Here is a 26358-nt window from a genome sequence, read left to right on the forward strand (position 1 = left end):
ACGTGCTTCACTATTAGTATGGTTAGACACTGAGGGCATTGTGCAGGAGCATCTTTTATTAGGAGATAAGAGGGTATTAAATGTGTATGTCCAATACGAAGCCAGGTAAGGATAACCTCTTCATGTCTGTTTGCCTGAAAACGTGATTTCCAAGATTTCAGCTGATGTTTGATGTGGTATAGTTCGTTGTTTTCTTGAAATTTCCAGGTCTGCATCCATATATTTTCAGAGGCTTTTCGAATGTTATTTTTTAAGTTATTGTGTGGAATTTTATGAAGGTGAGAATTTTCATTTGATGGATGTTTGGCAGCTTGATCAGCATGTTCATTGCCCTATATTCCAGATTGTCCAGGAATCCAAGTGAATCTGACTTTTCGGTTTTTAGTATTAAGAAGCAATAAGCAGGAAAGAATTTTTCTTGGATATGGATGAGATAGCTGATTTTGTAGCTGTAAAGCATATATTGAAAGCATATATATTGAATTATACTTTTTACAAGGGAACTTTTGGTAAGTGATCTAGTGTGAAACTTTTGCAAACATGATGCTACACTCTATTGGAAGTGACTGAGAAATTGTGCTATATGGCAGGACCACAGCAGCACCAACGTGTACATCCGTTTTCAAGCCATCAGTGTTGTTGTTGTTATTTGGTTTTTTAGGAGCATTAGCAACTAAGGCCATATTGCTCTGGGGATATGCGGTGTTCATTCCCTGACCTTTCCGCATCCTCTGTATTTGGTGGTCACGGGCTCGAACCCCAGTCTAATCAAGAAGCATGTGCTACGCACTGCTGCTCCTGCCCACCTGGCTATGGAGGCAGCAGCCATCATTGTACAGATGTGAGTAATCAGAGAATTGCATTACATAAGAGGAATGCAGCTGTTTCACATATTGATTTGGGATGTTATTGTGGTCCATGCCACAGTCGGCTTAAATGATATCCCACGGGGGAAGATATGCGGGGGTATCTTGGTAGATTTTATCCATATTTAAGTTCCATTGTGAAAGTATTTCTTTTAGTCATATGCTGACAGATTTGCATATGTTAGGTTTGTTCTCATATAAAGTTTCCCATTTTGGAGTATACAGATATTGCAAAGTTGGATGTCCGGAAAGGCTTTGAATTTTTGTAGCATAGTTCAGAAGAAGTCGTTGTCTACGAAGGTTGAGTGGAAGTTCATAAATCTCAGTGTATAGACTGTACACAGGTGAGGTATGAAATGCTCTGCAAGCAACACGTAAAGCACTGTGATGGATAAGATATAACCATTCTAGAACACTTTTCCTTGCTGAGGAGTAGATGGGAGAACCATAATCTAATCTAGATCTTATCATTGTTCAATAAATGTGCAAAAGTGAATAACGAGCAGCTTCCCATGTCACGGCAGATATTGCTTGTAGAATGTTTAATTTGTATACACACACCGTACGTAGATATTTTATATGTTCTAAAAAATTTAATTTGTGATCCATGATTATACCTAGCAGTTGGATGCTATGCTTCAGTGGGACTTGTTGATTGTTTATTCTTAGTTTTGGGTCAGGATGCATCTTTGGTTTTCTGCAGAAGTGTATTGCTGCTGTCTTTTGTAATGAGAGTCGATATCCATTATAGGTACACCAGGATTATTTTGTTTATAGTGCATTGAAGCTGTCTCTCGATTGCCAGCATATTCTCTGAGTGACATGAAATAATGAGATCATCTGCAAATAGATATGTTTCAACTGTTTTTCTGGAATGACTTTTGTGATAGGATTGATTTTTATTGCGAAAAGGGTTCCACTAAGGAGTACCCTCTGTTCTTGATTGTATATTTGAGACAAAATATTATGGTAGCGGACTTTGGAAAGTTCTTTTATATATGAAGTTCTGGAGGAACATTGGTAGATGGCCTCGCAATCCAAATTTGTGCAAATCCTGGAGGATACCACATATCCAGGTAGTATCAAAAGCCTTTTCAATGTCAAAAGATCAAAACAAGGTGTTCGTTCCAGAGAAAGGCATTGCAGATGTTTGATTCGGCTTTTGTCAATATATCCAGTGTTGATCCGTTTTTCCGAAAACCATATTGGCTCAGACTAATGAGATTGTGCGAGCCAAGAAACCATGCTAACTGATCATTTACCATTCTTTCTAAAGTTTTAGTAAGACAGCTAGTGAGGGAAATAGGATGGTAATTATTTGGATTTGAGTGGTCCTTCCCTGGTTTTGGAAAGGCCAGAACAAACAAATGCCGCCAAGAGTTTGGATATTTGTGCTCAAGGGATATCCTATTAAAAAGTAGTAGGATCATGTATGGAATTTTCAGTGAGATGTTTAATCATTTGTTAGTGGATCCCATGTGGACCTGCTGCACTTTGTTTTGATTTGGATAAGGCTTTATGTAGCTCATTTATAGTGAAGAGTCGATTGTATGGAATCTCATGAATTGTGTGGAAATTAATTTTGTATTTTTCGATTTGAGCTTTATATTTTTGACTGTCTCCGTAGCCGAGTGGGCAGGAGCGGGAGTGCAGTAGCACACGCTCTTTGAGTAGACTGGGGTTCAAGCCCCTGACTGCTGAATACGGTCGATCTACCAACCCGCACTGGACCAGCGTGGCAGATTATGGTCCATTTCCCTCAGCATGAATTGTTGAGGAGGCTTCCACCCTGCAGTGGGTTGATAATGGCTGCACTTTACTTTTTTTTTTTATTTTTGAAAGACTGGTCTATATGACAATGCAGCTGATAATTCCTCAAATGTTTCTAGTAAGTTTGCAATTTTTCTGGATCAGTTATGTCATGGCCTTTCCAGCTTGTTATCGGTTAGGTGCTGTTGAATATTTACCTGAGATTTGTCTAATCTTATTCCAGATAATTCTAGTGTTGGTATTTCTATTAATTTTGTTAGCATAAGATATCCAGGACTCTTTTTGAGATTTCTAATGTATATAACATGCTCTTGCTCTGGCTTTCTTATATTTTATGAGATTAGTGGTGGTGGTGGGGAACTTTCTGAATTGATTCCAAGCTTTATTTTTCTCTTCCTTTGCTTCCAGGCATTCTTCCAGGCACTACTGATATCACAATGTCTTATAGTTTGCACATCTGGTATTTTTCCCAGTCAGTTTTCATTGCAAAATTTTCACTTTGCACCACTTATAGATCACAGTACGTCATCTGTCAATAGGTGGCAAACAACTGGGTAATGATCACTGTTATAGGGATCATTTTAAACAGACCAGTCAAGAATAGGATAGAGAGCCAGGGAACAGATGGTGAGATCAACTTCAAAAGTATTCCCTGTAGGTAAAGGATATGGGTGTGAGCACATAAAAGAGAAATAGTGAGAGAGACAAAAGAAGATGAGAAAACCAGAGAAATAGAGATAGGGAGAAAATTGCAGAGAGAGAGAGAGAGAGAGAGAGAGAGAGAGAGAGAGGGAGAGAAAATGTTCCTGCTATCAAGAAGTTTTCTATTATCTGCCTTCTTTTGTCTACATGAAGAGAGCCCAAAATGGCATGATGCTCATTAAGGTCTCCCATCAAACAGAATGGAGATGGTAATTCGTTAACTAAATCCTCGAAGTATTGCAACGTATATATATATATGGTTAGGTGGAAGATAGAGGGAAACCATGGTAACGGTAATTCCAATCACAATGCAGACTGTGGCTGCTTCAACGGATGTCTGCAGCTGAATAAGGCTGGATGGAATATTAGAGTCGACCAAAATGGCAACTCCTCTGTTGGTGGTGGTTGTAGTTTTACGATCTTGCCTATATGTATATTGTAGTGCTTGAACGAAATATTTATGTGCGGAGTTAAGTTTGTTTCTTGTAAACAAACACTTGCAGGATTACAGATGGAAATCAGATCTCTGATATCATTAAGGTTACTCCAAATCCCATGACAATTCCACTGAAGAACTGTACGCATTATTTGGACTTAGTTATTGATTCAGATTATTTACGATGTGCTGCCTGTCTCAACCGATCTATTTTGACTTTTTCTTTTCTAGGGAAATTTGGTCTACCACCACTGTCCATATCATCAGTTGCATAAATTTCCAGAACTAGTTAATCTTCTTATTCCTTTTGATCAATTTCCACAGTGTCAGTATTTTTTTGTGTTTTTTCAACAGGTTTAGTGGGATTTGCACTGCTTTTTGATGTTGGATCTTCAGCATCTGGTGAGATTATAATGGGTGTACTAATTGTGTGTTCAACTTTTGGGTTTGTAAGTAAAAGGAGATCACATGGCCAGTCCGCTATTGAGATGTTAGTCTGTGTTGCAGTTACTTTTGTTTTCTGCACTGTAGTTGCAGTTGCTGCTGCATATGATCTTACTGCTGGAAGTAATGTTATCTGCTTTTTGGCTTCTTGGTATGTGACCTTATGTTCAATTTTATATTTCTGAACTTTTTTCTCTCTCTTCCATGTAGTCGCCTTTACGAAAGCAATAACCCTTCCCTTTACCCCTAATGGTAGTTACCTCTTCGAGTAAATCCCACTTCAGAACACTGTGATCACTGCCACCTAGTGGTTCATTTATCTGCAGATTCTTAATGCATGAAGAATCACTGCTGATAATCAAATCAAGAGTATTCCTCCCTCTAGTTGCCTCCCGAACATGCTGATGTAGAAAACAATCATCCAATAAATCCACAAAAGCCTTGCTAGTGTGTGAGTGACCAGCCCCAAATTGCAGTCAATATCTGGGAAATTAAAATCCCCCATTATAAGACTCTCTGATTTACTGGCCCACTCTATTTCCCTGTACAGTTTCTGATTATACTCATCAGAGTCATTAGGCCTATAGCACACTCCTACTCTCAATTTTGATCTCCCAACGCTTATGCCACACCAAACTGACTCGACACTGCACTGTCCAGCGATGTCCACTGGCTTCACTTCCTTGGATTTTATGTATTTCTTAACTAATAGCATAACCCCTCCTCCCTTCCTATCCAGTCTATCCTTTCTGTAGACGTTGTACGCCCCAAATTCCAGTTCTGAATTCCTTATATCTGTGTGACACCACGTCTCTGATATCCCAACAATATTTGCCTTTGATGTTTTGAGCAATACCTCAAATTCATCAAATTTATTTACTAAACTCCTAGCATTGGTGTACACGCAAGTATACATGCACCTATTTCTATTCTTAGCTACCCTAACACAACCCATGTGTTTACTTGTACCACAATGACTCCCGGCAGTCTCTGAAATATCCTGCATCTTGGTTTTCAGGCTTCCTCATTCCAATAGAAGCAGTGCAAGAATCTCTTTCACCTCTGCTAGTGGCTACTGTTAATCTATTCGTTATTTAGGGGATGACACCAGAAGAATTGGCCGTGGATGCAAAAGACTGCAGCTACGCCGCTGGTTACCTATATATTATTTTATATATTTAATTATTATGGATACATTTATTTATTCCTAATTTATGATTGTTATTCAGTTAGTATTCAATGCCATATTCTTATATTCTATATTCTTTGAGTTCATGGGGGCCACAGGAACAGATATTAGTCAAAGTTTTATATATACTACAATTTTCACATAATGAAATTTTAAGAGAGTTGCAGCATACAATATACAACTAGAGTTGTAACCTCTTTGAAATTTATCAAAGACTGAATGTGCAGCCTAATCCCCATATTCCAAATAAATTTAAGTCCAGCTCAGACTTAAATTTATTTAGGCTATCAACTTCCACAACAAAAGAGGCAAGTCTGTTCCACCAATCAACCACCTGTTGGCTTAAGGCAACTTCTGTACATTTATTCTACAACTACCTTTTTTCAATTTGTATCAACGGCCCCTCAAGTTCTTAATCTCAGCAAGAGGAAGAATCCCATCAGCATTCAGTTTGCTCAACCCATTCAAGGCCTTATACACCTCAATCAGATCACCTTGCAGGTACCTACTCTCCAGGCACTGCAATTTCCAGAACTTAAGCCTTTCTTGGTAAGAGTACCCTCTGTTCTCCTCACCAATCTTGTTGCCCTTCTATGAACTCGTTCTAGCAACTCTTTATCCATCCTAAAGTGAAGCCTCCAGACCTGTACACAGTACTTTAGGTGTGGCCTGACCATTGCCTTGTATAACGGAATAATAATCAACTCACTGTCCTACTCTAGCAACCCGTTTGAACTGCTCAGCGAACTTCATATTTGACTGCACAATTACCCCAGATCTTTTTCACTTTCCACTTCCCTGAGTGTAGTACCACACAGTTGGTACGTTTATCTTTGGTTATTGCTACCCATAGGCAGAACTTTGCATTTGTCAATGTTAATCTTCAGTTGCCACTTCTCAGCCCATTTTCCCAACTTATCTACATCCAGTTGGAGTAGCATACCGTCTTTACTGTTGTTAACAACCCTGCCAAACTTTGTATCATCTACAAACAAACTTGGACATTAAATCTGATATACCTTCATCAATATCATTGATAAATATACAAAACAACAATGGGCTCAACACCGGATTCTGGGGAACTCCACTAATAACATTTGTCCACGAAGAGAAGTGTCCCTTGATGACCACTCTCTGTCGTCTCCCACTCAACCATCCCTTTATCCATTGTAGCAACTTACCCTTAATGCCATGGAAGACTGCTGTACAAATTCTCCAATTTGTACAGCAATCTTCCAAGTGCAACAGTATCAAAAGCTTTCCTGAAATCCAAGTACAGTAATTCCCCGCTATTCACGGGGGTTACGTTCCTGAAAAATGCCGCAAAAAGTTATGGCTCCCATAGTAATAAAGGGGTTCCGTTCCAAAGTATGAAATATATAAGAAAAACTAGTCTAAAATTTTGTCTATGTATTATATGTACCTTCGTAATATGACTATGTACATAGACAGTACATAGTGAAATGCAAGCATAAGGCATCGAAATGAAAATAAGAAACAATTTAATATTAAATGTAATATTTATTAGAAATTTCAAACAAATCTTTCAAACCACCACCTTTGCTAACTAAAAAACTTATCCCGTCAGTGCTATCACCTATTTCGCTAAAGTGTTGATAAAGGAGTTTTGCCTTTTCATGAATGATGAGTGAACTTAACGGAATTTTATTTTGAGTTTGGTCTTCTATCCACAGATTTAAAGCCTTTTCCATTTTTTCTAATTTAACATCACGAGTTACAGAGTAAATTTTTGAAGCAATTAGTGCATTTTCACGGATTTTTCCTTCTGATTTCTTGATTGATCGTACCGTTGACTCATTGATTTTATAATGTTTTGCCACTGAGGAGACACTTTCACCACTAGAAATTTTGTCTAATAACTCAATTTTATTCGCTAATGTCATCACCTTCTTTGATATTTTCACATTTCCCTTGTTATTCGTAGCCATATTTTTGTACGGGTTAGAAAGAATTTGTCCACAATAAAGTTACTTTCTTCTGTTAACACACTCGAAAAAGTCTGTTTTACCCTGCAAAACGGTAGATTTATCGCTTTTGTAAGCATATCAATTTATAAATTGATAAAAAATTTATTCAATTTATAAGCATATAAATTAAAAGCAAATGACGAAACCTTCCATGACAAGCGCATAACACATACTGAACGAGGATTAGCGAGAAACATCCACGCTCGCGATTTTGTCACCCCTCTCCCCCCACCCACTGAGCGCTGTTTTGACCGGGAAAGATGATTTTAGCCACGGCCATGTTTTTTTATGGCAGAAAATGTTCACGCCGTTTTAAAATTCACATTTTTTTAGGTTTCATTTTATATTAAATCAGCGCCCGCGAATAGCGGGGGTTTACTGTATATGATATCAAAATTATTTTTGGCATTCAGGTCCTTTGTGACCACATCATAGTAACCAATGAAATTAGTCAGACAAGACCTCCCTTTAACAAACTCATGCTGTGTCTTAACTATTACTGCAGTCTTGTCTAGATGATCCTGCAATGCTTCATTAACCAGTGATTCCATTATTTTCCCTGGAACACAAGTTAAACTAACAGGTCTGTAGTTACTTCTGTCACCTTTTGAACCCCCTTTGTGAATTGGTGATACATCTGCAACCTTCCCTGAGTACAAGGAAGTTCTCATAATTATTGCAAAGGGTTTGCTTATTTCCTTTGCTGCCTCCTTTAATATAACTGGTTTTAACTCCTTTAATATTAACTTATATTAACTCCTTTAATATAATCGGAAAGCCCCGGGGGAAGATGAAGTTACTGTAGAGTTGTTAAAATTGGGAGGAAGAGACATAACACAAAAACTGGCAAGGCTCTTCACAAAGTGCATTAGAAAAGGTGTGATGCCTAAGCAGTGGAATAATGCAATCATAGTTTTGCTGCATAAGAAAGGAGATAAATCAGAAATTGGAAATTATAGACCAATTAGCTTGTTATCCCATATCTACAAGTTGTTCACAAGGGTCATTACTAACAGATTAGAAAGAATACTTGATGAGAATCAACCGAAAGAGCAAGCTGGCTTTAGAACAGGATTCTCAACTATGGATCACCTTCACGTAATATCACAGCTAATGGACAAAGCAAATGAATATAAAACACCATTATGCCTGGCATTTGTGGATTATGAAAAGGCATTTGACTCTATACAGCATAAGGCAATGTTTCAGGCACTGGAAAGACAAGGCATAGATACTCCATATATTATGATTTTGAAGAAAATATATGAGAGTGCTACATCCTTTATTAGACTAGACAAAGACAGTAGCAAATTTAAAATCGAGAAAGGAGTTCGACAAGGAGACACAATATCTCCGAAGCTGTTTACTGCTGCCCTTGAGGAAGCTTTCAGAAGATTAGACTGGTCGCAGAAAGGAGTCAATGTGAACGGAGAGTACCTAAACCATTTACGATTTGCAGATGACATTGTGGTCATAAGCCACGATCCCAAAGAATTAGAGCAAAATCTTAATCAGTTATGCACAGTTAGTAAGGATTTTGGACTAAAGATGAATATGGCTAAAACAAAAGTAATGATGAACAAGTATGCCACGGAAAGGGAAATAATGATTGAAGGAGCAGTAATTGAAAAGGTGGAGTCATATACTTATCTGGGACAAGTCATTAGCTGGAATAATGATAAATGGCTGGAAGTCAAGAGAAGAATAAATTTTGGATGGATAGCATTCAGGAAATATAGTCACATACTGAAGAGCAATATCCCAGTTTGTCTGAAACGTAAAATAATGAATCAATGTATACTCCCCACCATGACTTATGGAAGTGAAACTTGGGCACTCACCAAAAGAATGGAAGAGAAGCTAAGAACTACACAGCGAAGAATGGAACGAATTATATTGGGAATCAGACTGTTAGATAAGAAGAGAAACACATGGATTAGGCAGCAAACTCAAGTAAAGGACATTCTTATCAAAACTAAAGAACTAAAATGGTCTTGGGCAGGACACATAGCTCGAAGACATGATGACAGATGGACTAAGAAAATAACAGAATGGTACCCAAGAGGAGCTAGAAGAAAACCTGGAAGACAAAGGCGGAGATGGATAGATGAAATTCATGAGTTTTTGAGTAGTAAATGGATGGCCAGTGCTCAAAACAGAAGGAACTGGAAAGTTGCTGGAGAGGCCTTCATCCTGCAGTGGATTGAAAATGGCTGATGATGATGATGATTAATATAACTGGATAGATCCCGTACCCCCCAGGAGCCTTCCATATCTTTAACTTCAACGATTTCTCCTCCACTTTACTCTCAGTTATTACAAAATCACTTAGCTCTCTGTTAGCATTTGATAAACTTCTGGCACTCCATTCATTGAATAACCCCTCATGTGTGAATGTAGATACAAAATACTCATTCAGTTTATCAGGTACCTGAACGTGATCATCAACCCATCTATGTTAAGTAGTCCAATCTGATTCATCTTTTACCGTTTAGAGTTTACATAAGTGAAGAACTCTTTGCTGTTTTTCTTTCCATCCTTTGCCAAAGATTTCTCGTAACCTTCGCCTGCCTAACCTCCTTTGTGACTTGATTACAGACTAGTTTATATCTGCCATAGGCTTCTGTGTCACCTGATACTTTATATGCATCCCATACATTATTCTTTTCTGCCACGAGCCTCATTAATTCATTTAGGTCTAAACCTTGAACAGTATTTCTTACTTGGAATGAAAAGCCTAGTAGCCTCCAAAATTAAGTCCCTGAAGACTTTCCCATTTAGAATTCAACGTTGGTAACATCATCAATTGATCCCACTGTACAGAATTTAAAAACTGTCTGAGACCTCTGTAGTTACCTTTATAAAAGCAAAAGGTCTTCCCTTTAGCCTTGATGGCAGTTACATCTTTAAGTAATTCCCACATCAGTACATTGTGATCACTGTCACCCGGTGGTTCCTTTATCTGCGAATTCTTAATGTATGAATAATCACTGCTGATAATCAGATCAAGAGTATTACTCCCTCTGGTTGCCACTAGAACATGTTACTGTAGAAAACAGTTATCCAATAAATCCACAAAAGTCTTGCTAGTTTGTGAGTGACCAACCCACAAGTTCCAATCAATATCTGGAAAGTTAAAATCCCCCATTATAAGACATCCTAATTTACTGGCCCACTCTATTACTCTGCACCACTGCTCATTATACTCATCAGATTCATTAGGCCTATAACACACACCTACTCTCATTTTTTCTTTGCCAATGCTTATTTCACACCAGACTCAACACTGCATTGTCAACCAACATCAATTGGATGCACTTCCTTATATTTTGTGTGTTTTATAATTAACAGCATAACCTCTTCTCCCTTCCTATCCTGTCTATCTTTCCTGCACACATTGTACTCTCCAAATTCCAACTCTGCACTGCCTATATCTGTGTGACACCACACCTCTAATATCCAAACAATATCTGCCTTTGATGTCTTGACTAGCACTTCAAGCTCATAGAATTTATTAACCATACCCGTAGCATTGGTGTACATGCACCTGTTCCTACTCCTAGCCACCCCAACACAGCCCAAGTATTTACTTGTTCCATTATCATTCCCCTGGCATTCCTGGAAATCTCCATTACCTTGCTTTCCAGGTTGCTGCTTATTCTAATAGAAGCAGTGCAAGAATCACTTTTGCCTCTGCCTGCAGCCACTGTTAACCTTTATGTACACAAAGTTTGAAATTTATCGTGAAAAGTCTAGAAATCACTAGTTTTGTGGATGTTCCAAAGGATTATAATCACTTATGAAGCAGATTGAAAAACATGCAAAATGTAAGATTTGTAAACTTCATTTACAAAAAATAAATTCTAAAACTTTATATAGGTAAGTGTTTTCAGTTCCAGTATATACCTGATTATTACGATATATTTAATAGAATAGAATAACTTACATGTTGAGTTTTGATCTGCAGCCATTCAGGATCATTTTCTGATTCACTATCAATATCAATTTCTTGCGCTCTAACTGGCAAACAAGTGCACGTGTGATAGTATAACCTAGAAAACAAAAAAAAATACAGTGAACATTAACAGAAATAAATATGCAGTTTACAGCAAGGGCATCAGTTATTTTTATTTCTCGAACAGCTAATATTTTATAAAAAAAGAACACTAAAGGCTTTCTTATCTGACCTGATGGGAATTTTGTTGAAAAATTAAGATTTTTTAAGACAGTTCTAAGTTGTTTTATCAGCCAGCCGATAATTCAAATTTTAGTGTGCTAGATTACCACTGCATCAACTGCTTCAGCAATTTCAGAAAATTGTTGAATGTTTAGTTATATACTCATTTTTTTTTTTTTTTTTTGCAAAAAAAGCACTAAGAGCCAATACTCATTCTTTGCTATCAGAAAAAATTGAAAATTAAAAGGGCATGAAAAGTAAACTAAAAAATTATTTCCTGATTCCTGACATTGTTACTTCAGTAATAATATTTTTGGAATAAGAACAACAGATGAAGTATATTAACACACAGTTTATTAAGCATAACTTTATTATACAAGTTTAAAAAAAATTAAGAAAAATGTGCATAGTTTCATAATAAAGTTTTTATAGAAAATTCCAAATTTTTATAAAGTTCTCATCCAACACACTATACTGACTTCTTTTCTTACTCTTTGTGTCTGTTGCTGAATGATGTTTCCAAAGCAGCCATGAATTGACATATTTGGCTGCATTGAAGCGTGTCAGCAGTGGGCCTACAATTTTAAGAAATAGTAATAAAGAAATTGTTTTTGTCATCAACGAAGATCTGGTTCGGCTGACAATTAGATTCATTTGTGAAAATCCTCGTTCACATTCACTCAAAGAAATTGGTATCGTTCTGAGATGATCCATCAAATGCTTTAAATTTTCTGGAACCATCTTTTCAATTAGGCATTCCCGAAATGCAAGAATTGTATCTCTTTCATTTAAATGAAGCTAATTGACAATGTTCTTCTAACTTCATTCTTACCAAATGTCGCTTCAGAGTTGATATCTTCGGGCCAATGTTTCCTATCAAGTACTTTGACTAATGCTGCCAAAAAAAGCATTTCTGTAATCTATCCCATGAAGTGAAACTCCTTATCACAGATTTTTGTAGAAGAAAATCATAGATTATTGGCAGCATTTCTGTAATACTGTCCCTGAACTGTTTGTGTTTCGTGAAAAAGTTGTACAACAATTTCTATTTTTTATTCACCCCGTACATAGCAACAAAATTTCTCCCTTCGAGTAGAACAGAAGGTTCTGTACCTGGAAGAGTGGCTGACGTTTCTGGTGCATGCTGGTTACTTGCGAGAGAAGGTGAATTACGAAAGAGCAGGAAATAAATCTAAGGACATGAAACCAGCTGAGCGAATTTAAACTAGTTCTTTATCCTTGGATTTATTTACTATTCTTGCAACATTGGATTTTTACTACACCCTTTCCCCTTTGAATTTACACCTGAAACTACCTTTGGGTTCAACCGATTTCATATCCATGGACTTATTTCCTCTTCTTTCATATTATACCTTTGAAAATCCACATGTGGATTTTCTACTAAAATTGTATAGCTGCCTTTAGAATTTAGTAACTTGACTTTGCCACTAATCTTTGAAAACGTTCCTTTCCACAGTCTCTTAACTACACCACTATTAGGTCTAGAGACATCCAATTACAGTGGAACTTCTCTATTACGAACTTCTATTTAACGAATTTCTCTATATTATGATTTTTTTCGCAAAACATTGCACCTTGAAACAAAATTCCTTTTAAAATTAACCCCATAAAACGAACTGTTAGTCTCTCTATAACGAATTTTAAAAAAAATTAGTAAAAGCATTTTTGAAGATTTTTAAGCATTTACTGCTAAATGCTTGAAAATCTTATAACAGCTGATCAAATATACTGCCTCCTTCCTTCCGAAATTGCACATTAGCATCTGGAATTAAATAATCATCCTTTTAGTGAACACTTGTGGCCATTGACGCCTATAGGAGAGTCTTTGTTTCATTTTTGTTACAGTTATTAAACCAAACAGGTCTTCTTAAAAGTGGTCGTAAACTTTACAATAAATAGGGTAGATTTTTAAATTGATGTTGGCTCAGGGGAAAACGAAATTTGCTGAGGTAACTTTAGCATACTGTGGCGGCAATACATAGAATGCTACCATAGTCGGTTTTTATTAACACCTACTGAGTGACATTCGCTTCTCACCTCAACTGTACCACGTGACCTTCCTGTCAATCATTATATGATATGTCCGTTCTCATCTAACTGAGTAGACGGTTTTCACGAATTTTTTTTTTTTAATTTCATTCGTCATCAATCACATATGCTATATGCTATATGTTCTTGTATTTTTTTTTTTTTTTCCTTCTGAAAAGTAACATATAGCATACATTAATCATAAATTTTCTTTCATGTATATATGAATGAAAGCAGAAAGTCGTATATTTCTTTAAAGTGATTGATAGAAAAGGTCACGTGATACTGTTGGTTGGTTGGGTTTTATTGGCGCATTAGCAACTAAGGCTATAATGCGCCAAAACCTGGTCATAAAAAAGCAAAACTTTCAGTGGCCTAATGAATTAGGTCACTAAGTCAAGGTATAAAAACAAGTATAAACTGTAAAAGACAAAGGATACTGTTGAATTGGCAAGCGAACGTCATTGAGTAGGCGGTAATAACAATTCACTATATGGCAAGCGCAGCGAAGTTCGCGGTGTGTATATCGGCAAGAGCTGCAGTAGAGTAATTTTTACAATTGCGGAAACAATGTCGAAGAGAAAGTGTTTAAGTATTAATGATAAAGCAAAGATTGTTATGTTATTGACCAGGGTTTTAAGAAAAAAGATGTTGCGGAGAAATGTGGCATACCTGCAAGCAGTTTATCCACAATTTTAAAAAATCGAGAATCAATTTTAAATGCAATTGAAGGAGGAGCAGACAAAAAGCGAATTAAGTTGTGTATTTAAGAAGATGTTGATTTTTTTTTTTTTTTTTTTGATTTGGTAGTTGGCGCATCGGCTTCTGTGGCCATATTGCACCTCCCAAGGTTTTTGCAGTACTTTGATCCAAGCCCGAGGCGGGAATCGAACCCGCGACCTTTGGGTTGCCGGGCAGGTACTTTACCCACTCGGCTAGCCCGGTCGGCAAGAAGATGTTGATAAAGCTGTTCTAAAATGAGTGCAAATGATACGTGAAAAGAATATACCAATATCGAGCCTAATAATTAAGTAACAAGCTCTGAAATTTGCACACAGTCCCTTGGACATACAGAATTTAATGCGAGCACTAGGTCAGCACTGGCAAAACAGTGAATTGTTAGTACCGCCTACGCAATGACGTTCGCTTGCCAATTCAACAGTATCACGTGACCTTTCCTATCCAATCACTTTAAAGATATATGGCTAGATAAATTTAAGAAGCGGCACAGAATTGTGGAAAAGGTTATTTGTGGGTAAAGTGTTAATGAAAGCAAAGAAGATTACAAGAGTTGGAGGAACATGAGCGTAAGGATGTTTTTAATGCTGACGAAATGAGTTTATTCTTTAAATGTTTACCGAATAGAACATTTGCTTTTAAGATAAATGTTTTGGCGGAAAACAAAGCAAAGAAAGAATCACTATGCTAGTTGGGGCAAATATGACAGGAAGTGAAAAATTAAGACTTTTAGTCATCGGAATATCAAAAAACCCAAGATTAGAGGCACAAAATCTTTGGAAGTTGATTACACCTTTAATAAAAAAGCATGGATGACAAGTGATATTTTTGAAGAATGGATATTAAAACTAGACAAGCGTATAAGAAAAGAAAAAAGGAAAATTGTGTTGTCAGTTACCAACTTGATTTTCCTTTTTTCTTTTGTTACATAATACTGTCCGGCACATCCTGCCAGTATTTCTGCCAAACTTAAAAGTGTGAAGTTGTTGTTTTTACCACCAAACGTAATGTCAAAACTCCAGCCAATGGACCAAGGCATTATTAAAAATTTTAAATTTCATTATCAAAAGAGAATAATAATGAAGATTGTCAATGCGTTATCAGAAAATAGAAACTTGGAGGTTACAATTAACCTTAGAGATTGTATCTCCGAACTGGCAAAAGTTTGGACAAACGATGTCACAGAATACACTATTCAAAATTGTTTTTCGAAAGCGGGATTTGCATTGAATATAGAAGTCGAACAACAACAACAACAACTGGACGAACAAGATGAACTGCCCCTTTCACAACTAAAAAACTTTTGGACATTATTAGAATCGTCCGGAAACATCGAAAATGAAATAACACTGGATAGTTATGTTTATGTAGATCACAGCAGAACATCCAAATGAAGATGAAACACTGCTGAACAGGGCTAGACGCGACCATGATCACGAAAAAATTAACGATGACGCTGAAGACGCATCAGAACAGCCCGTAGAAAAGCCAACTCACAAAGAAATGATTACCACTTTTGAAACGATTTGTATGGGTCTACAGTTTTGTGAAATGTTCCTGTTTTTAATGCTCTGAACAAATGTGAGAAAATGTTTTTGAAATAAAATAGATTAAAAATAAATGTAGATTCGTTTTCATTTTCTAATTAGATAACAATTTCTAATAAAAAAGATATTCTCTGTATAACGAAATTTCTCGCTGGATTTATCGAATTCATCATAGGGAAGTTTGACTATTTGTTTCCTTGGAACTGTTTCATATACATGGACTTTTTCCTGCTCTTTCATCATTGGATTCTTAACTACGCCACCATTGGATCTAAAGTCACCAAATTATTTATATCCTTGGAGTTATGTCATATGCTTTCATCAATGGACTTAAACTAGTTCTTCATCCTTGGATATCTTTACTATTCTTTCAAAATTGGATTCTTACTTACTTTTTGGACTACAGATTAAAATTATTAATCTTTCTCTATCAAAGAACATTTTGTGATTCTTCACATAGCTCCTTCTTTCTATGTTTATTTTTGTAATCTGTATGACTTTATTATGGTAAAGTCTTGAAATCTACTGCTCCAACCGCATTTCTTTTTTCAACAACAGAGGTTACTACTTTCACATTTCTCCACAGCTCACTATAAAGTCCGTTACATTGCTATAAATTCCTTCATCATGTAGATATATTACTAATGTGATTAAGGTTTACGTGCACTCATATATTCTACTAAATTGTGCGATTCATTTCCCTGCCTTTTCCCTTCAGCTATGTATATTTTTCCTGCCAGCTTATTTCTGTTATGCATTATCAAACTTGAAACTCCAGGTATCGTTCACTTTCTTAACATACTTTCGGTTTCGTTTTAAGTTAGTTTCTCTGCATGTTTCGTAGTACTTGAAAACTCCAGGTATCGTTCACTTTTCTTTCCGCTACGTATATTTTCCCCTCCAGCTTATTTCTTCTACGCATTACATAGCAGAAATGAACCGAAAAAGAAATCAAAAGTATAATTAGAAATAAGGGTATTTCTGCTATGCATTATGTAGCAGAAATACCCTTATTTCTTATTATACTTTAGATTTCTTTTTTGGTTCATTTCTCGGCATGTTTCAATTTACATATTTTTACACCTGTCTCTTCCTTACAATATAAGCATTTGGTATTAGCTCCCTTTTATACTAACGCTTACAAAGCCAGAGCCCTTATTATAAGGTTGGGCTTCACAACCCCAGCTAGCTTAGTATTATTATATAACAACTTTTTCTTTGCTTTTTATCTTTCTGCTTTCTATTTCTACCATTCTTTCCATTCGTAAAACTATTAGTGATTACGAGGGCGATACGAACTTTCCTACTATACTACTTCTATTGCTATTTCTTGCCTTTATTTATTTAAATACTCCTTTCCCCCTTCCCTATCCTTAATTTAATACCTCACCCTATAACACGTGCTTGTTCCAAATTATTGAATTCCACAAAACCTCCACAAAATTACAACTTTTAAACCCCATACAAAACTTTACATATTTTTATTAACCATATCTTATTCTAACTTGATCCTTATTTTTACCTTAATAAATGACACTGCATTGGGAATACCTTGTCCATACTGTATTAGAAAGTGCTAATTACATTTTTGTTGCTTTTTTGGCCTTTCACCTTTCTTCCACTACTATGGACGAGTATAGAAACACAGTTTCTGATACATGGTCAGGTGTAGTCCCCTGATAAAATTACCTGATCATGTATCAATATTTGGTTCAGCTGATATCAGATTGTGCACATTTGCCTTACCTATATTCAACCATTATCCAAATATGTTTCCCCCACATCTCATGACAGCTGTACCACTTTTAATTTTTATTTTATTTGTATTTTACTTTACAGTTCATCCACCTTCTATTTGCTATTATTTATTTTTTGCCTGTTTGCAAGAAGCTGCACTAACTTGATTCAAATTTGTTGTAGTAATGTATTACTGGAAGGAAGTTTACACTGCAGAGCAGATAGAGCACTTAAAGGAATCGGTGTAGATAATGGTTTGGGGATATAAGGACTGTTTTTCATTCTCTAGAGCAATCAGGATAGCATTAGCATTAGTAGAGGCATATGATGCAAGAAAGCAAGCTTATTCAGCATCAGCCAAAAAAAAAAAAAAAAAAAAACCCTCTCCCATTTCACCCCTCCGTTCGTTCGAAATACCTGTCCAGTTGAGCTTTAAATTTGTTTAGGCTATCAACTTCAACAACAAGTGATGGAAGTCGGTTCCACCAACCAACCACCCGCTGGCCAAAGGCAAATTTCCGCACATCTATCCGACATCCGTCCTTCCTCAATTTGAATTTATGCCCTCTGAGGTGATTATTCTGAGAAAGATGAAGAATCCCATTGGCATTGAGCATGCTCAAACCATTCAAAGCCTTATACACCTCTATCAGATCACCTCGCCGGTGCCTAGTCTCCAGACTCTGTAATTTGCAAAACTTAAGCCTTTCTTCGTAAGAGCGACCCTTTGTTCCATTTACTAATCTTGTTGCCCTTCTCTGTACCCGTTCCAGCAGCTCTACATCCTTCTTGAAATGAGGCCTCCAGACCTGTATACAGTACTCAAGATGTGGCCTAACCATTGCCTTATACAAGGGAATAATCACCTCCTTATCCCTGCTAGAAAAATTCCTGTATATCATTGACAAGACACCATGAGCTACTCTTGCAGCTCGTCTGCACTGCTCAGAGAACTTCATATCTGCCTGCACAATTACCCCCAGGTCCTTTTCATTCTCCACCACTGTCAGTGTAGTACCGCAGAGTTGATACATTGCTCTGGGGTTACTGTTACCCATATGTAGTACTTTACATTTATCAATGTTAAACTTCATTTGCCACCTCTCAGCCCATCTGTTCAACCTTTCCAGATCCTGTTGCAGCAGCATAGCGTCAGTAGTGTCCTTAACAACCCTGCCAACCTTTGTATCATCTGCAAACTTAGACATTAAACTTGATATCCCATCATCAATATCATTCATAAACACCGAAAACAACAATGGACCCAACACTGAACCTTGAGGAACTCCACTAATAACATTAGTCCACGTTGAGCAGTGTCCATTGATTACCACTCTCTGTCTTCTGCCACCCAACCATCCCCTTATCCATAGCAGCAATTTGCCTCCAATGCCACACTGCTCCAATTTGTGCAGCAGTCTTCCATGTGCAACAGTATCAAAAGCCTTTCTAAGATCCAAATATATAATATCAAAGTTATTCCCTGCATCCAGTTCTTTTGTGACTACAGGTGACCCCCGCTTAACGCTGATCATTCGTTCCGGAAAAACAGAGCGCTAAGTGAATCCGCGCTAAGCGAGCGCCGCTTTTCCATAAGGTGCCATAGGATATTTCCTAATCAATAATAAACGGTAATGAAAAGATGCACAAATGTCGGTCAAAATATTTAATATTCAAATATTTGCACATATAAAATATTCTGCATTACATACGTATAATTATGTGGTAACTACTTGCGTCTCAAAAGTAAACAGAATTCCAATTAAAATAATGAATTTAATTGATTTAATTTAATGGATGAATTTAATCATGAAAAATGTGTGGATTTTGAGTTGAACTTTGGCCCTCTTCCAAATAAACTAAAAGGGGTATTAATTTTAAATGGCCCTCAGCGTTACCACCCAAAAATGAAGTCAACTGATCCTTCGCCGCTTTGAAATTTGGCATATTTTTTGTTCTTTCAATATGAAACTTCTTTTAGGCATTCGTTTCCACAAAAGTCCCGCTTCATCTATGTTAAAAACTTGTTGAGAAGTATTACACATAATACCTCTCTCCCTCTTCAATAATTTTAACAAGTTCTTTTTTGAAAGTTTCGGCTCCTTAATCTGCACTAGCGGCTTCTCCCGGGATTTTAAATCAATTCTACCAGTTTTAAATGGTTCCACATTTTTTTTTTTTTTTTTTTTTAGGCGAGTTTTCTTCAGATCATCGTATTGGCTAATCTCTTTCTCTCTCTCTCTCTCTCTTTAATATTTAACTTAACTGAATTCTGCATTGGAATATTATCTTCAAAAAAATTAGTCTTTCCATTTCAATCCTAATAGCCGGTCTAGTCCTAGTTGCTTGCAGTGGAACAGCTATCTTTCCCGCTGCTAAAATTAATTCTTTATTTTTTCATAATTGTTCTTACAGTTAAATTTGCGAGTCCTAAATTATGGCACACATCCGCTTGTCGTTGACCGGAATCGATTCGCTTCAAAACGACTAATTTAATTTTCAAATTCAGTCTTTTTCTTACATTTATAGTCTTCGTACTGCGCCCAGACGTTGTTGCATTTTCATTCCTGTCGGTCATTATTAGCTCTTCGAAAATATAACTGCTTTGGTTGAATTAATTATGATATAATGTTCAAGTAAACTGTCCGTTAAGCACAATGTCTAATACTGTACTGAGTGATGACTAACTAGACTTCGGATAAATGCATATAACGCAAATATTACAAGCAATATATTTGATCATTTTTTAAAATGTTGATCTCGGAACTACGTAACAAGTGACTGTACTTAAATTAGCGTGAGAGAAAATTTCACTGAGCGTGGGAAAATTGCTCAAGTCGGCGTGGGAAACGTTTTAATGCTGTTTTGCTATTCATTTTCAAGCTATCGACTCCATCAAATGAAACGATTTCGTTAAATATGTCAAAAATAATCTGTAAAAGAGCGTTATAGAGATCTGTGACAGCGTTATAGTCAGATACGGGTTATAATATAAGAACAGCGTTATAGCAAATCAGAGTAAAGCGAACCGCGTTATAACGGGGGCCTGCTGTACATCATAGTATCCAATCAAATTGGTCAGGCAAGACCTGCCCTTAACAAAACCATGCTGCGTCTGAGCTATAACTGAATTCTTGTCTAGATGATCCTGCAGTGCTTCTTTAACCAGTGCCTCCATTAATTTACCTGGAACAGAAGTTAAACTAACAGGTCTATAATTACTTGTGTCAGCCTTTGATCCTCCTTTGTGAATTGGGGTTACATTTGCACATCTCCAGTCTATGGGTACCTCCCCTGAGTCCAAAGAAGCTCTCATAATTATGGCTAGGGGTTTGCATACTTCCTTTGCTGCCTCCTTTAATATAACTGGATAGATCCCATCCACCCCAGGTGCCTTTTTTATGTTTATCCTCAACAATCTCTCCTCCACTTTCCTCTCAGTTATTACAAAATCATCCAGCTCACTGCCAATGTTTACTTTACCTACATCATTCTCCTTCCTGAATAACTCCTCATGCGTGAATGTAGATGCAAAATACTCGTTTAGATTGTTAGCCACCTGAGCAGGATCCTCAACTGTTGAACCATCAATATCCAGTGGACCAATCTGATTCATCCCTTTCCTTCTCGAGTTCAAGTATGTAAAGAACTCCTTTCTGTTTTTCTTTGCATCCTTTGCCAAGGATTTTTCGTAGTCTGCCTTTGCCTGCCTAATCTCCTTTGTGACTTGGTTACAGACCAATTTATATCTATCATAGGCTTCCATGTCACCCATTAATTTGTATGTATCCCATGCATTTTTCTTCTCTGCCACATGTCTCATTAGTCCATCTGACAACCATTTAGGCCTAAACCTTGAACAATATTTCTTAGTTGGTATGTAAAGCCTGGTAGCCACCAAGATTAGTTCCTTGAATGCTTCCCATTTTGAGTTTGCTGTTGGTAACATCATCAGTTGGTCCCACTGTATAGAATTTAAATACTGTCTCAGACCATCATAGTCGCCTTTACGAAAACAAAAACCCTTCCCCTTACCTCTGATGGTAGTTACCTCCTTGAGTAAATCCCACTTCAACACACTGTGATCACTGCCACCTAGTGGTTCATTTATCTGCAGGTTCTTAATGCATGAAGAATCACTATTGATAATCAGATCAAGAGTATTGCTCCCTCTTGTTGCCTCACGAACATGCTGATGTAGAAAACAATCATCCAATAAATCCACAAAAGCCTTGCTAGTGTGCGAGTGACCAACCCACAAATTCCAGTCAATATCTGGGAAATTAAAATCCCCCATTATAAGACTCTCTGATTTACTGGCCCACTCTATTTCCCTGTACAATATATTATTATACTCATCAGAGTCATTAGGCCTATAGCACACTCCTACTCTCAATTTTGATTTCCCTATGCTTATGTCACACCAAACTGACTCGACACTGCCCTGTCCATCGATGTCAACTGGCTTCACTTCCTTTGACTTTATGTGTTTCTTAATTAATAGCATAACCCCTCCTCCCCTCCTGTCCTGTCTATCCTTTCTATATACATTGTATTCCCCAAATTCCAGTTCCGCATTACTTATATCTGTGTGACACCACGTCTCTGATATCCCAACAATATCTGCCTTTGATGTTTTGAGCAATACCTCAAATTCATCAAATTTATTTACCAAACTCCTAGCATTGGTGTACACGCAGGTATACATGCACCTGTTTCTATTCTTAGCTACCCTAACACAACCCATGTGTTTACTTGTAACGCAATGACTACCAGCAGTCTCTGAAATATCCTGCATCTTGTTTTTCAGACTTCTGCTCATTTGAATAGAAGCAGTGCAAGAATCACTTCCACCTCTGCCAGTGGCTACTGTTAATCTATTAGTCCTTGTATCCCCCCCCAACTAGCAGTTTTCCGACCCACCTAACACTGCCTCGACAGCATCAGCAAAAATTCTTGCACCCTTTCTATTTAAGTGTATCCCATCCCTGTAGAAGCAATCTCTCCTGTTAACAAGTACAGTCCAGGCTGAAAAAAATTCTACCCCTTGAGCCTTGCACAATCCCTCCAGGGCCGAATTGATCGACAAGGCTCTCATCATATACTCCCTCCTATCGTGTCTGGGCAGAATTGCAGACACTTTCAAGTTCAACCCTAATTCACGGCTTTTTTTCAACAGTGACCTGTACTTGCTAAGTAATTCTGCCGGTCTCCTACTCTTAATATCATTAGTGCCAACGTATACAACTATATCACCTTTTGTGCCCTTAAAAGATGATATCCGCTCTACAACGTCATGAACCTTTGCCCCTGGCAAGACATACCCTGGTCCTATTCCACCTATCCTTTTTACAAAGCATGTTCCCCGTTTCCCTGACAGAGTCACCAACAACTACGTGGGACCAGCGCATTCTGCCTAGGGGGCTGCCCCTGTGTTGCCTGATGACCAAGTGCAAGCTCTGGCGTTGATGTGGGCAGCTGAGAGCTTGATGGGCCCCTCAATTTATTTCCTTCGAGGGCATCCACCCTGTCCTTCAAGGTCTCATAAAGGCCCATAACAACGCTGAGTTGTCGCCTGATTTCCTTGCACTCCTTACATCGTGCACACACAAAGACATCCCCCTTGGCAGTATCATGTCCCGTACCCGACTGCTCCGCAAACATCAAGCAAAGAGTGCATTTTAATAGACTGTGATTCAGAGGGCAACTGCCCCCCTCAGTTCTCCCCTGAACCACAGCACTCCCATTACCTTGAGCCTTTTGCTTTGCTGCTCTGGTCAGAGTCATGATTCCAATTTAATTCAATAAAATTTAAAACAAAAATTAAATCCTTAAGTTATATCCCAAAACAGTTATGTTATATATATATATATATATTTTTTTTTTTCGGTATCTAGTGTTCCCTTTATACAACTTCCGTATCACGTGTAACACTATAGTTATGTATTAATTATTTGTTACGATTAAGTCGTTATATATATTTATAGAGTTAAAAATACAATTTAATTGACAATAAAGTTTATCAAGATTAATAGATTTACTGATTAATTGACAATATTATATTATGCAGTATACTACACTAAGCTTATGCTATCGTGTAAAAATGGCGGGAATTCACGAACGGTATTTCTACGGACTCGTAAGTATTGATTAGCTTCGAAATCTCGCTATCTCAATTTAGAATAAACTAAGGATCCTGACTAGGTCTATAATCTACTTATAGAAGATAATTTGATATAACAATTGGTTAATAAATCGACTAAATTTGGTTAAAAGACCTCTCGTTCAATTTGTGACACGTGGATTTGATACCGTTACCGATACTAAGTAATATCTACGAAATCTCTGTCTAAGTTAAACTTTAAACTAAGTATCGTAACTAGGAATATAAAGCTACTCTAGAAAATAAGTTAATATGACAATTTAAACTAATAAAGCAGAAAATAAATCAGGAAAAACTTCTCTGTTTGAAGAGCTTTAAGGAGCAATGTCTGCACAGGCTAACCTCGCACCCCACTCAGCATACAGTTCTGCAGTGTAAGTGCTGCCCTCCAAAGGGAGCTGCTGGGATATTGTAATGTTTGGTAGAACTGCAGCTGTGCCAACTTTATTATCTGTTTTGGAACCATCAGTGTAAATTTGGGTAAAACTAGAGAACTAAAAAGAGTTTTACCCAAATTTGCTGAAATTTGGAAGTGCATTCTTTCCATATCGTTGGAAATGTTGGTCAACATTAGCCAAGGATACTTGCAATGGTGGTGTAGCCATGCTAATATCTAGAATTATATTATTCATATTTAGTTCCCAGCACAGAATTAAGCTTTGTAATCTAATGCCACATGGTTTATTCTGAAAAGGTTTATTTTGGTACAAATTATGCCATTTTGGGTTGAATAGATACTGCCTTATAGGATGATGTGGAAAACTTCTGATTTTAGCTGCATAGCTTAATAGCAGAGCAAGCTGAAAAAGGAATAGAGGTGATTCGTGTGCTTCTGTATAGAGACTCTGAACTGGTGTTGTACTAAACACTCCCAGTGCAATTCGGTGAGAATTGTGATGTACTGGGTTGAGCCATTTTAATGCACTCTCTCTAGCTGAGGCATATGCAGGAGATCAAAAGTCTAGTCTGGATCTTATTAGCAACCGGTATAAGTGTAGCAGCATGTACCAATCTGCACCCCATGGCATAGCATAAATTGCCCTGAGGAGATTCAGCTTCTTTAAACTGGTTGTATGAATATGTTTAATAAGGTCGAGGAAACTAAGTTTTTTATCCAGAATTAGTCCAAGAAAGCTAATACTCTGTAGAAAAGTAACTGGATGAGAGTCAAGATATAAATCTGGATCAATTCTGTTGTAAATTCTGTTTATGGCAAAAATGAACTGCTGGTGTTTTTTGTTTTGAAAGTCTATCCATTATTTTTTGCCCACTGAAAAAGCTTGTTAATTGTGTCTTGAAGCTGCCTTTCAATGAAATGAATGTTTTGTGAGTGGCACGAGATTGCCAGATCGTCGGTATACAGATATGTTTCAACTGTGTCAGGAATACACTGGTAATCGAATTAATCCTGATGGAGAAGAGTGTGGCTAAGCACAGAACCCTGAGGGGGGGGGGACCCCTTCTTCTTGCACAAATGTTTGCGAGAGCAGAGTGAAATCGTGCCTGAAAGGACCTATTGCTCAAAAGTTCCGGATAAATTTTGGAAGATGACCTCAAAGACCAGATTCATACAGATTGAGAAGAATCCCATATCGCCAAGTTGTATCAAAAGTGTTTTTGATGTCAAGACATATCCCCTTGGTGTTCGTTCCTGAGAAATGCATTTCGAACGTTTCCTTCAAGCTTTGGCCATAAGGTCAAGTGTTATTATTATTATCATTATTAGTGATTTTGACCTAGAATGTTTTCAGTCTCTAGGAACCATATTCAACCTGGCATTAATTATTTTTTCTAATATTTTTCCTATACAACTAGTTAAAGCTTTCGGTCAGCATTTTGCTGGACCTGAATGGTCCTTTCCTGGTTTTGGGAAAGCTAATACAATAGAATGACACCAGCTGGTAGGGTAGTAATCTTCATCAAAGATTCTATTATACAGTTTTTAGCAGAGCAAAATTGGATTCTTCACTCAAATGATATATCATGGCATAGTAAACTCCATCAGGACTAGCAGCACTATTATTGGATCTTGCAAGTGCACTGCATAACTCTGTCATGGTAAGGGGTACATTATATCGAAAGAGAGGTTATGTTTTTCTACTTGTACTTTATGTGATTGAAAGCTTGGCTCAAATCGGTTACAGATGAGAGTTTCAGATGTTTCACCTAATGTATTAGCAATTTCAAGCAGATTGTAGATCTCTTTCCCTTTTAGAAATATTATCCCAAGATTATCGGAGTGGTTATAGGAGGATATTTTCCATTTATCCTTTGAACTTTAGTCCAAACAGTTCTGATATTTGTGGTTCTGTTTATAGTGGAGGCATATCTGGACCACGTCTCTTTTTTGTTTATTTGTTGTATATGACGCGCTTTAGCTCTAGCTTTGTTGAACTGTATGAGATTTGCTGTGGTTGGGTATTTACAAAATAAGTCTCAGTATCTATTCTTCTCTTTTTTGGCATTGCTACAGGCTTCATTCCACCGTATTTTTGGGTGTGAGTGGGTTTTCATGGATGATCTGGGTATGCTGATTTCTGATGTTGTTGTTA

The 26358-nt window shown here is 37.2% G+C and overlaps 1 protein-coding gene across 1 annotated transcript in view; it reads right to left on the bottom strand.

The window, feature by feature from the left end:
• Positions 1-26358, bottom strand: part of Su(z)12 (Polycomb protein Su(z)12) — a 953568-nt gene that overhangs the window by 90158 nt on the left and 837052 nt on the right. Inside the window, exon 13 of the mRNA XM_090377077.1 lies at positions 11342-11447. Coding sequence (XP_090233203.1) covers positions 11342-11447 — 106 coding nt within the window. The remainder of the gene's footprint in view (positions 1-11341; positions 11448-26358) is intronic.

This window comes from Mastigoproctus giganteus, chromosome 7, assembly GCF_048544385.1.
Source record: "Mastigoproctus giganteus isolate SK-2022 chromosome 7, ASM4854438v1, whole genome shotgun sequence".
Lineage (NCBI taxonomy): Eukaryota > Metazoa > Arthropoda > Arachnida > Uropygi > Thelyphonidae > Mastigoproctus > Mastigoproctus giganteus.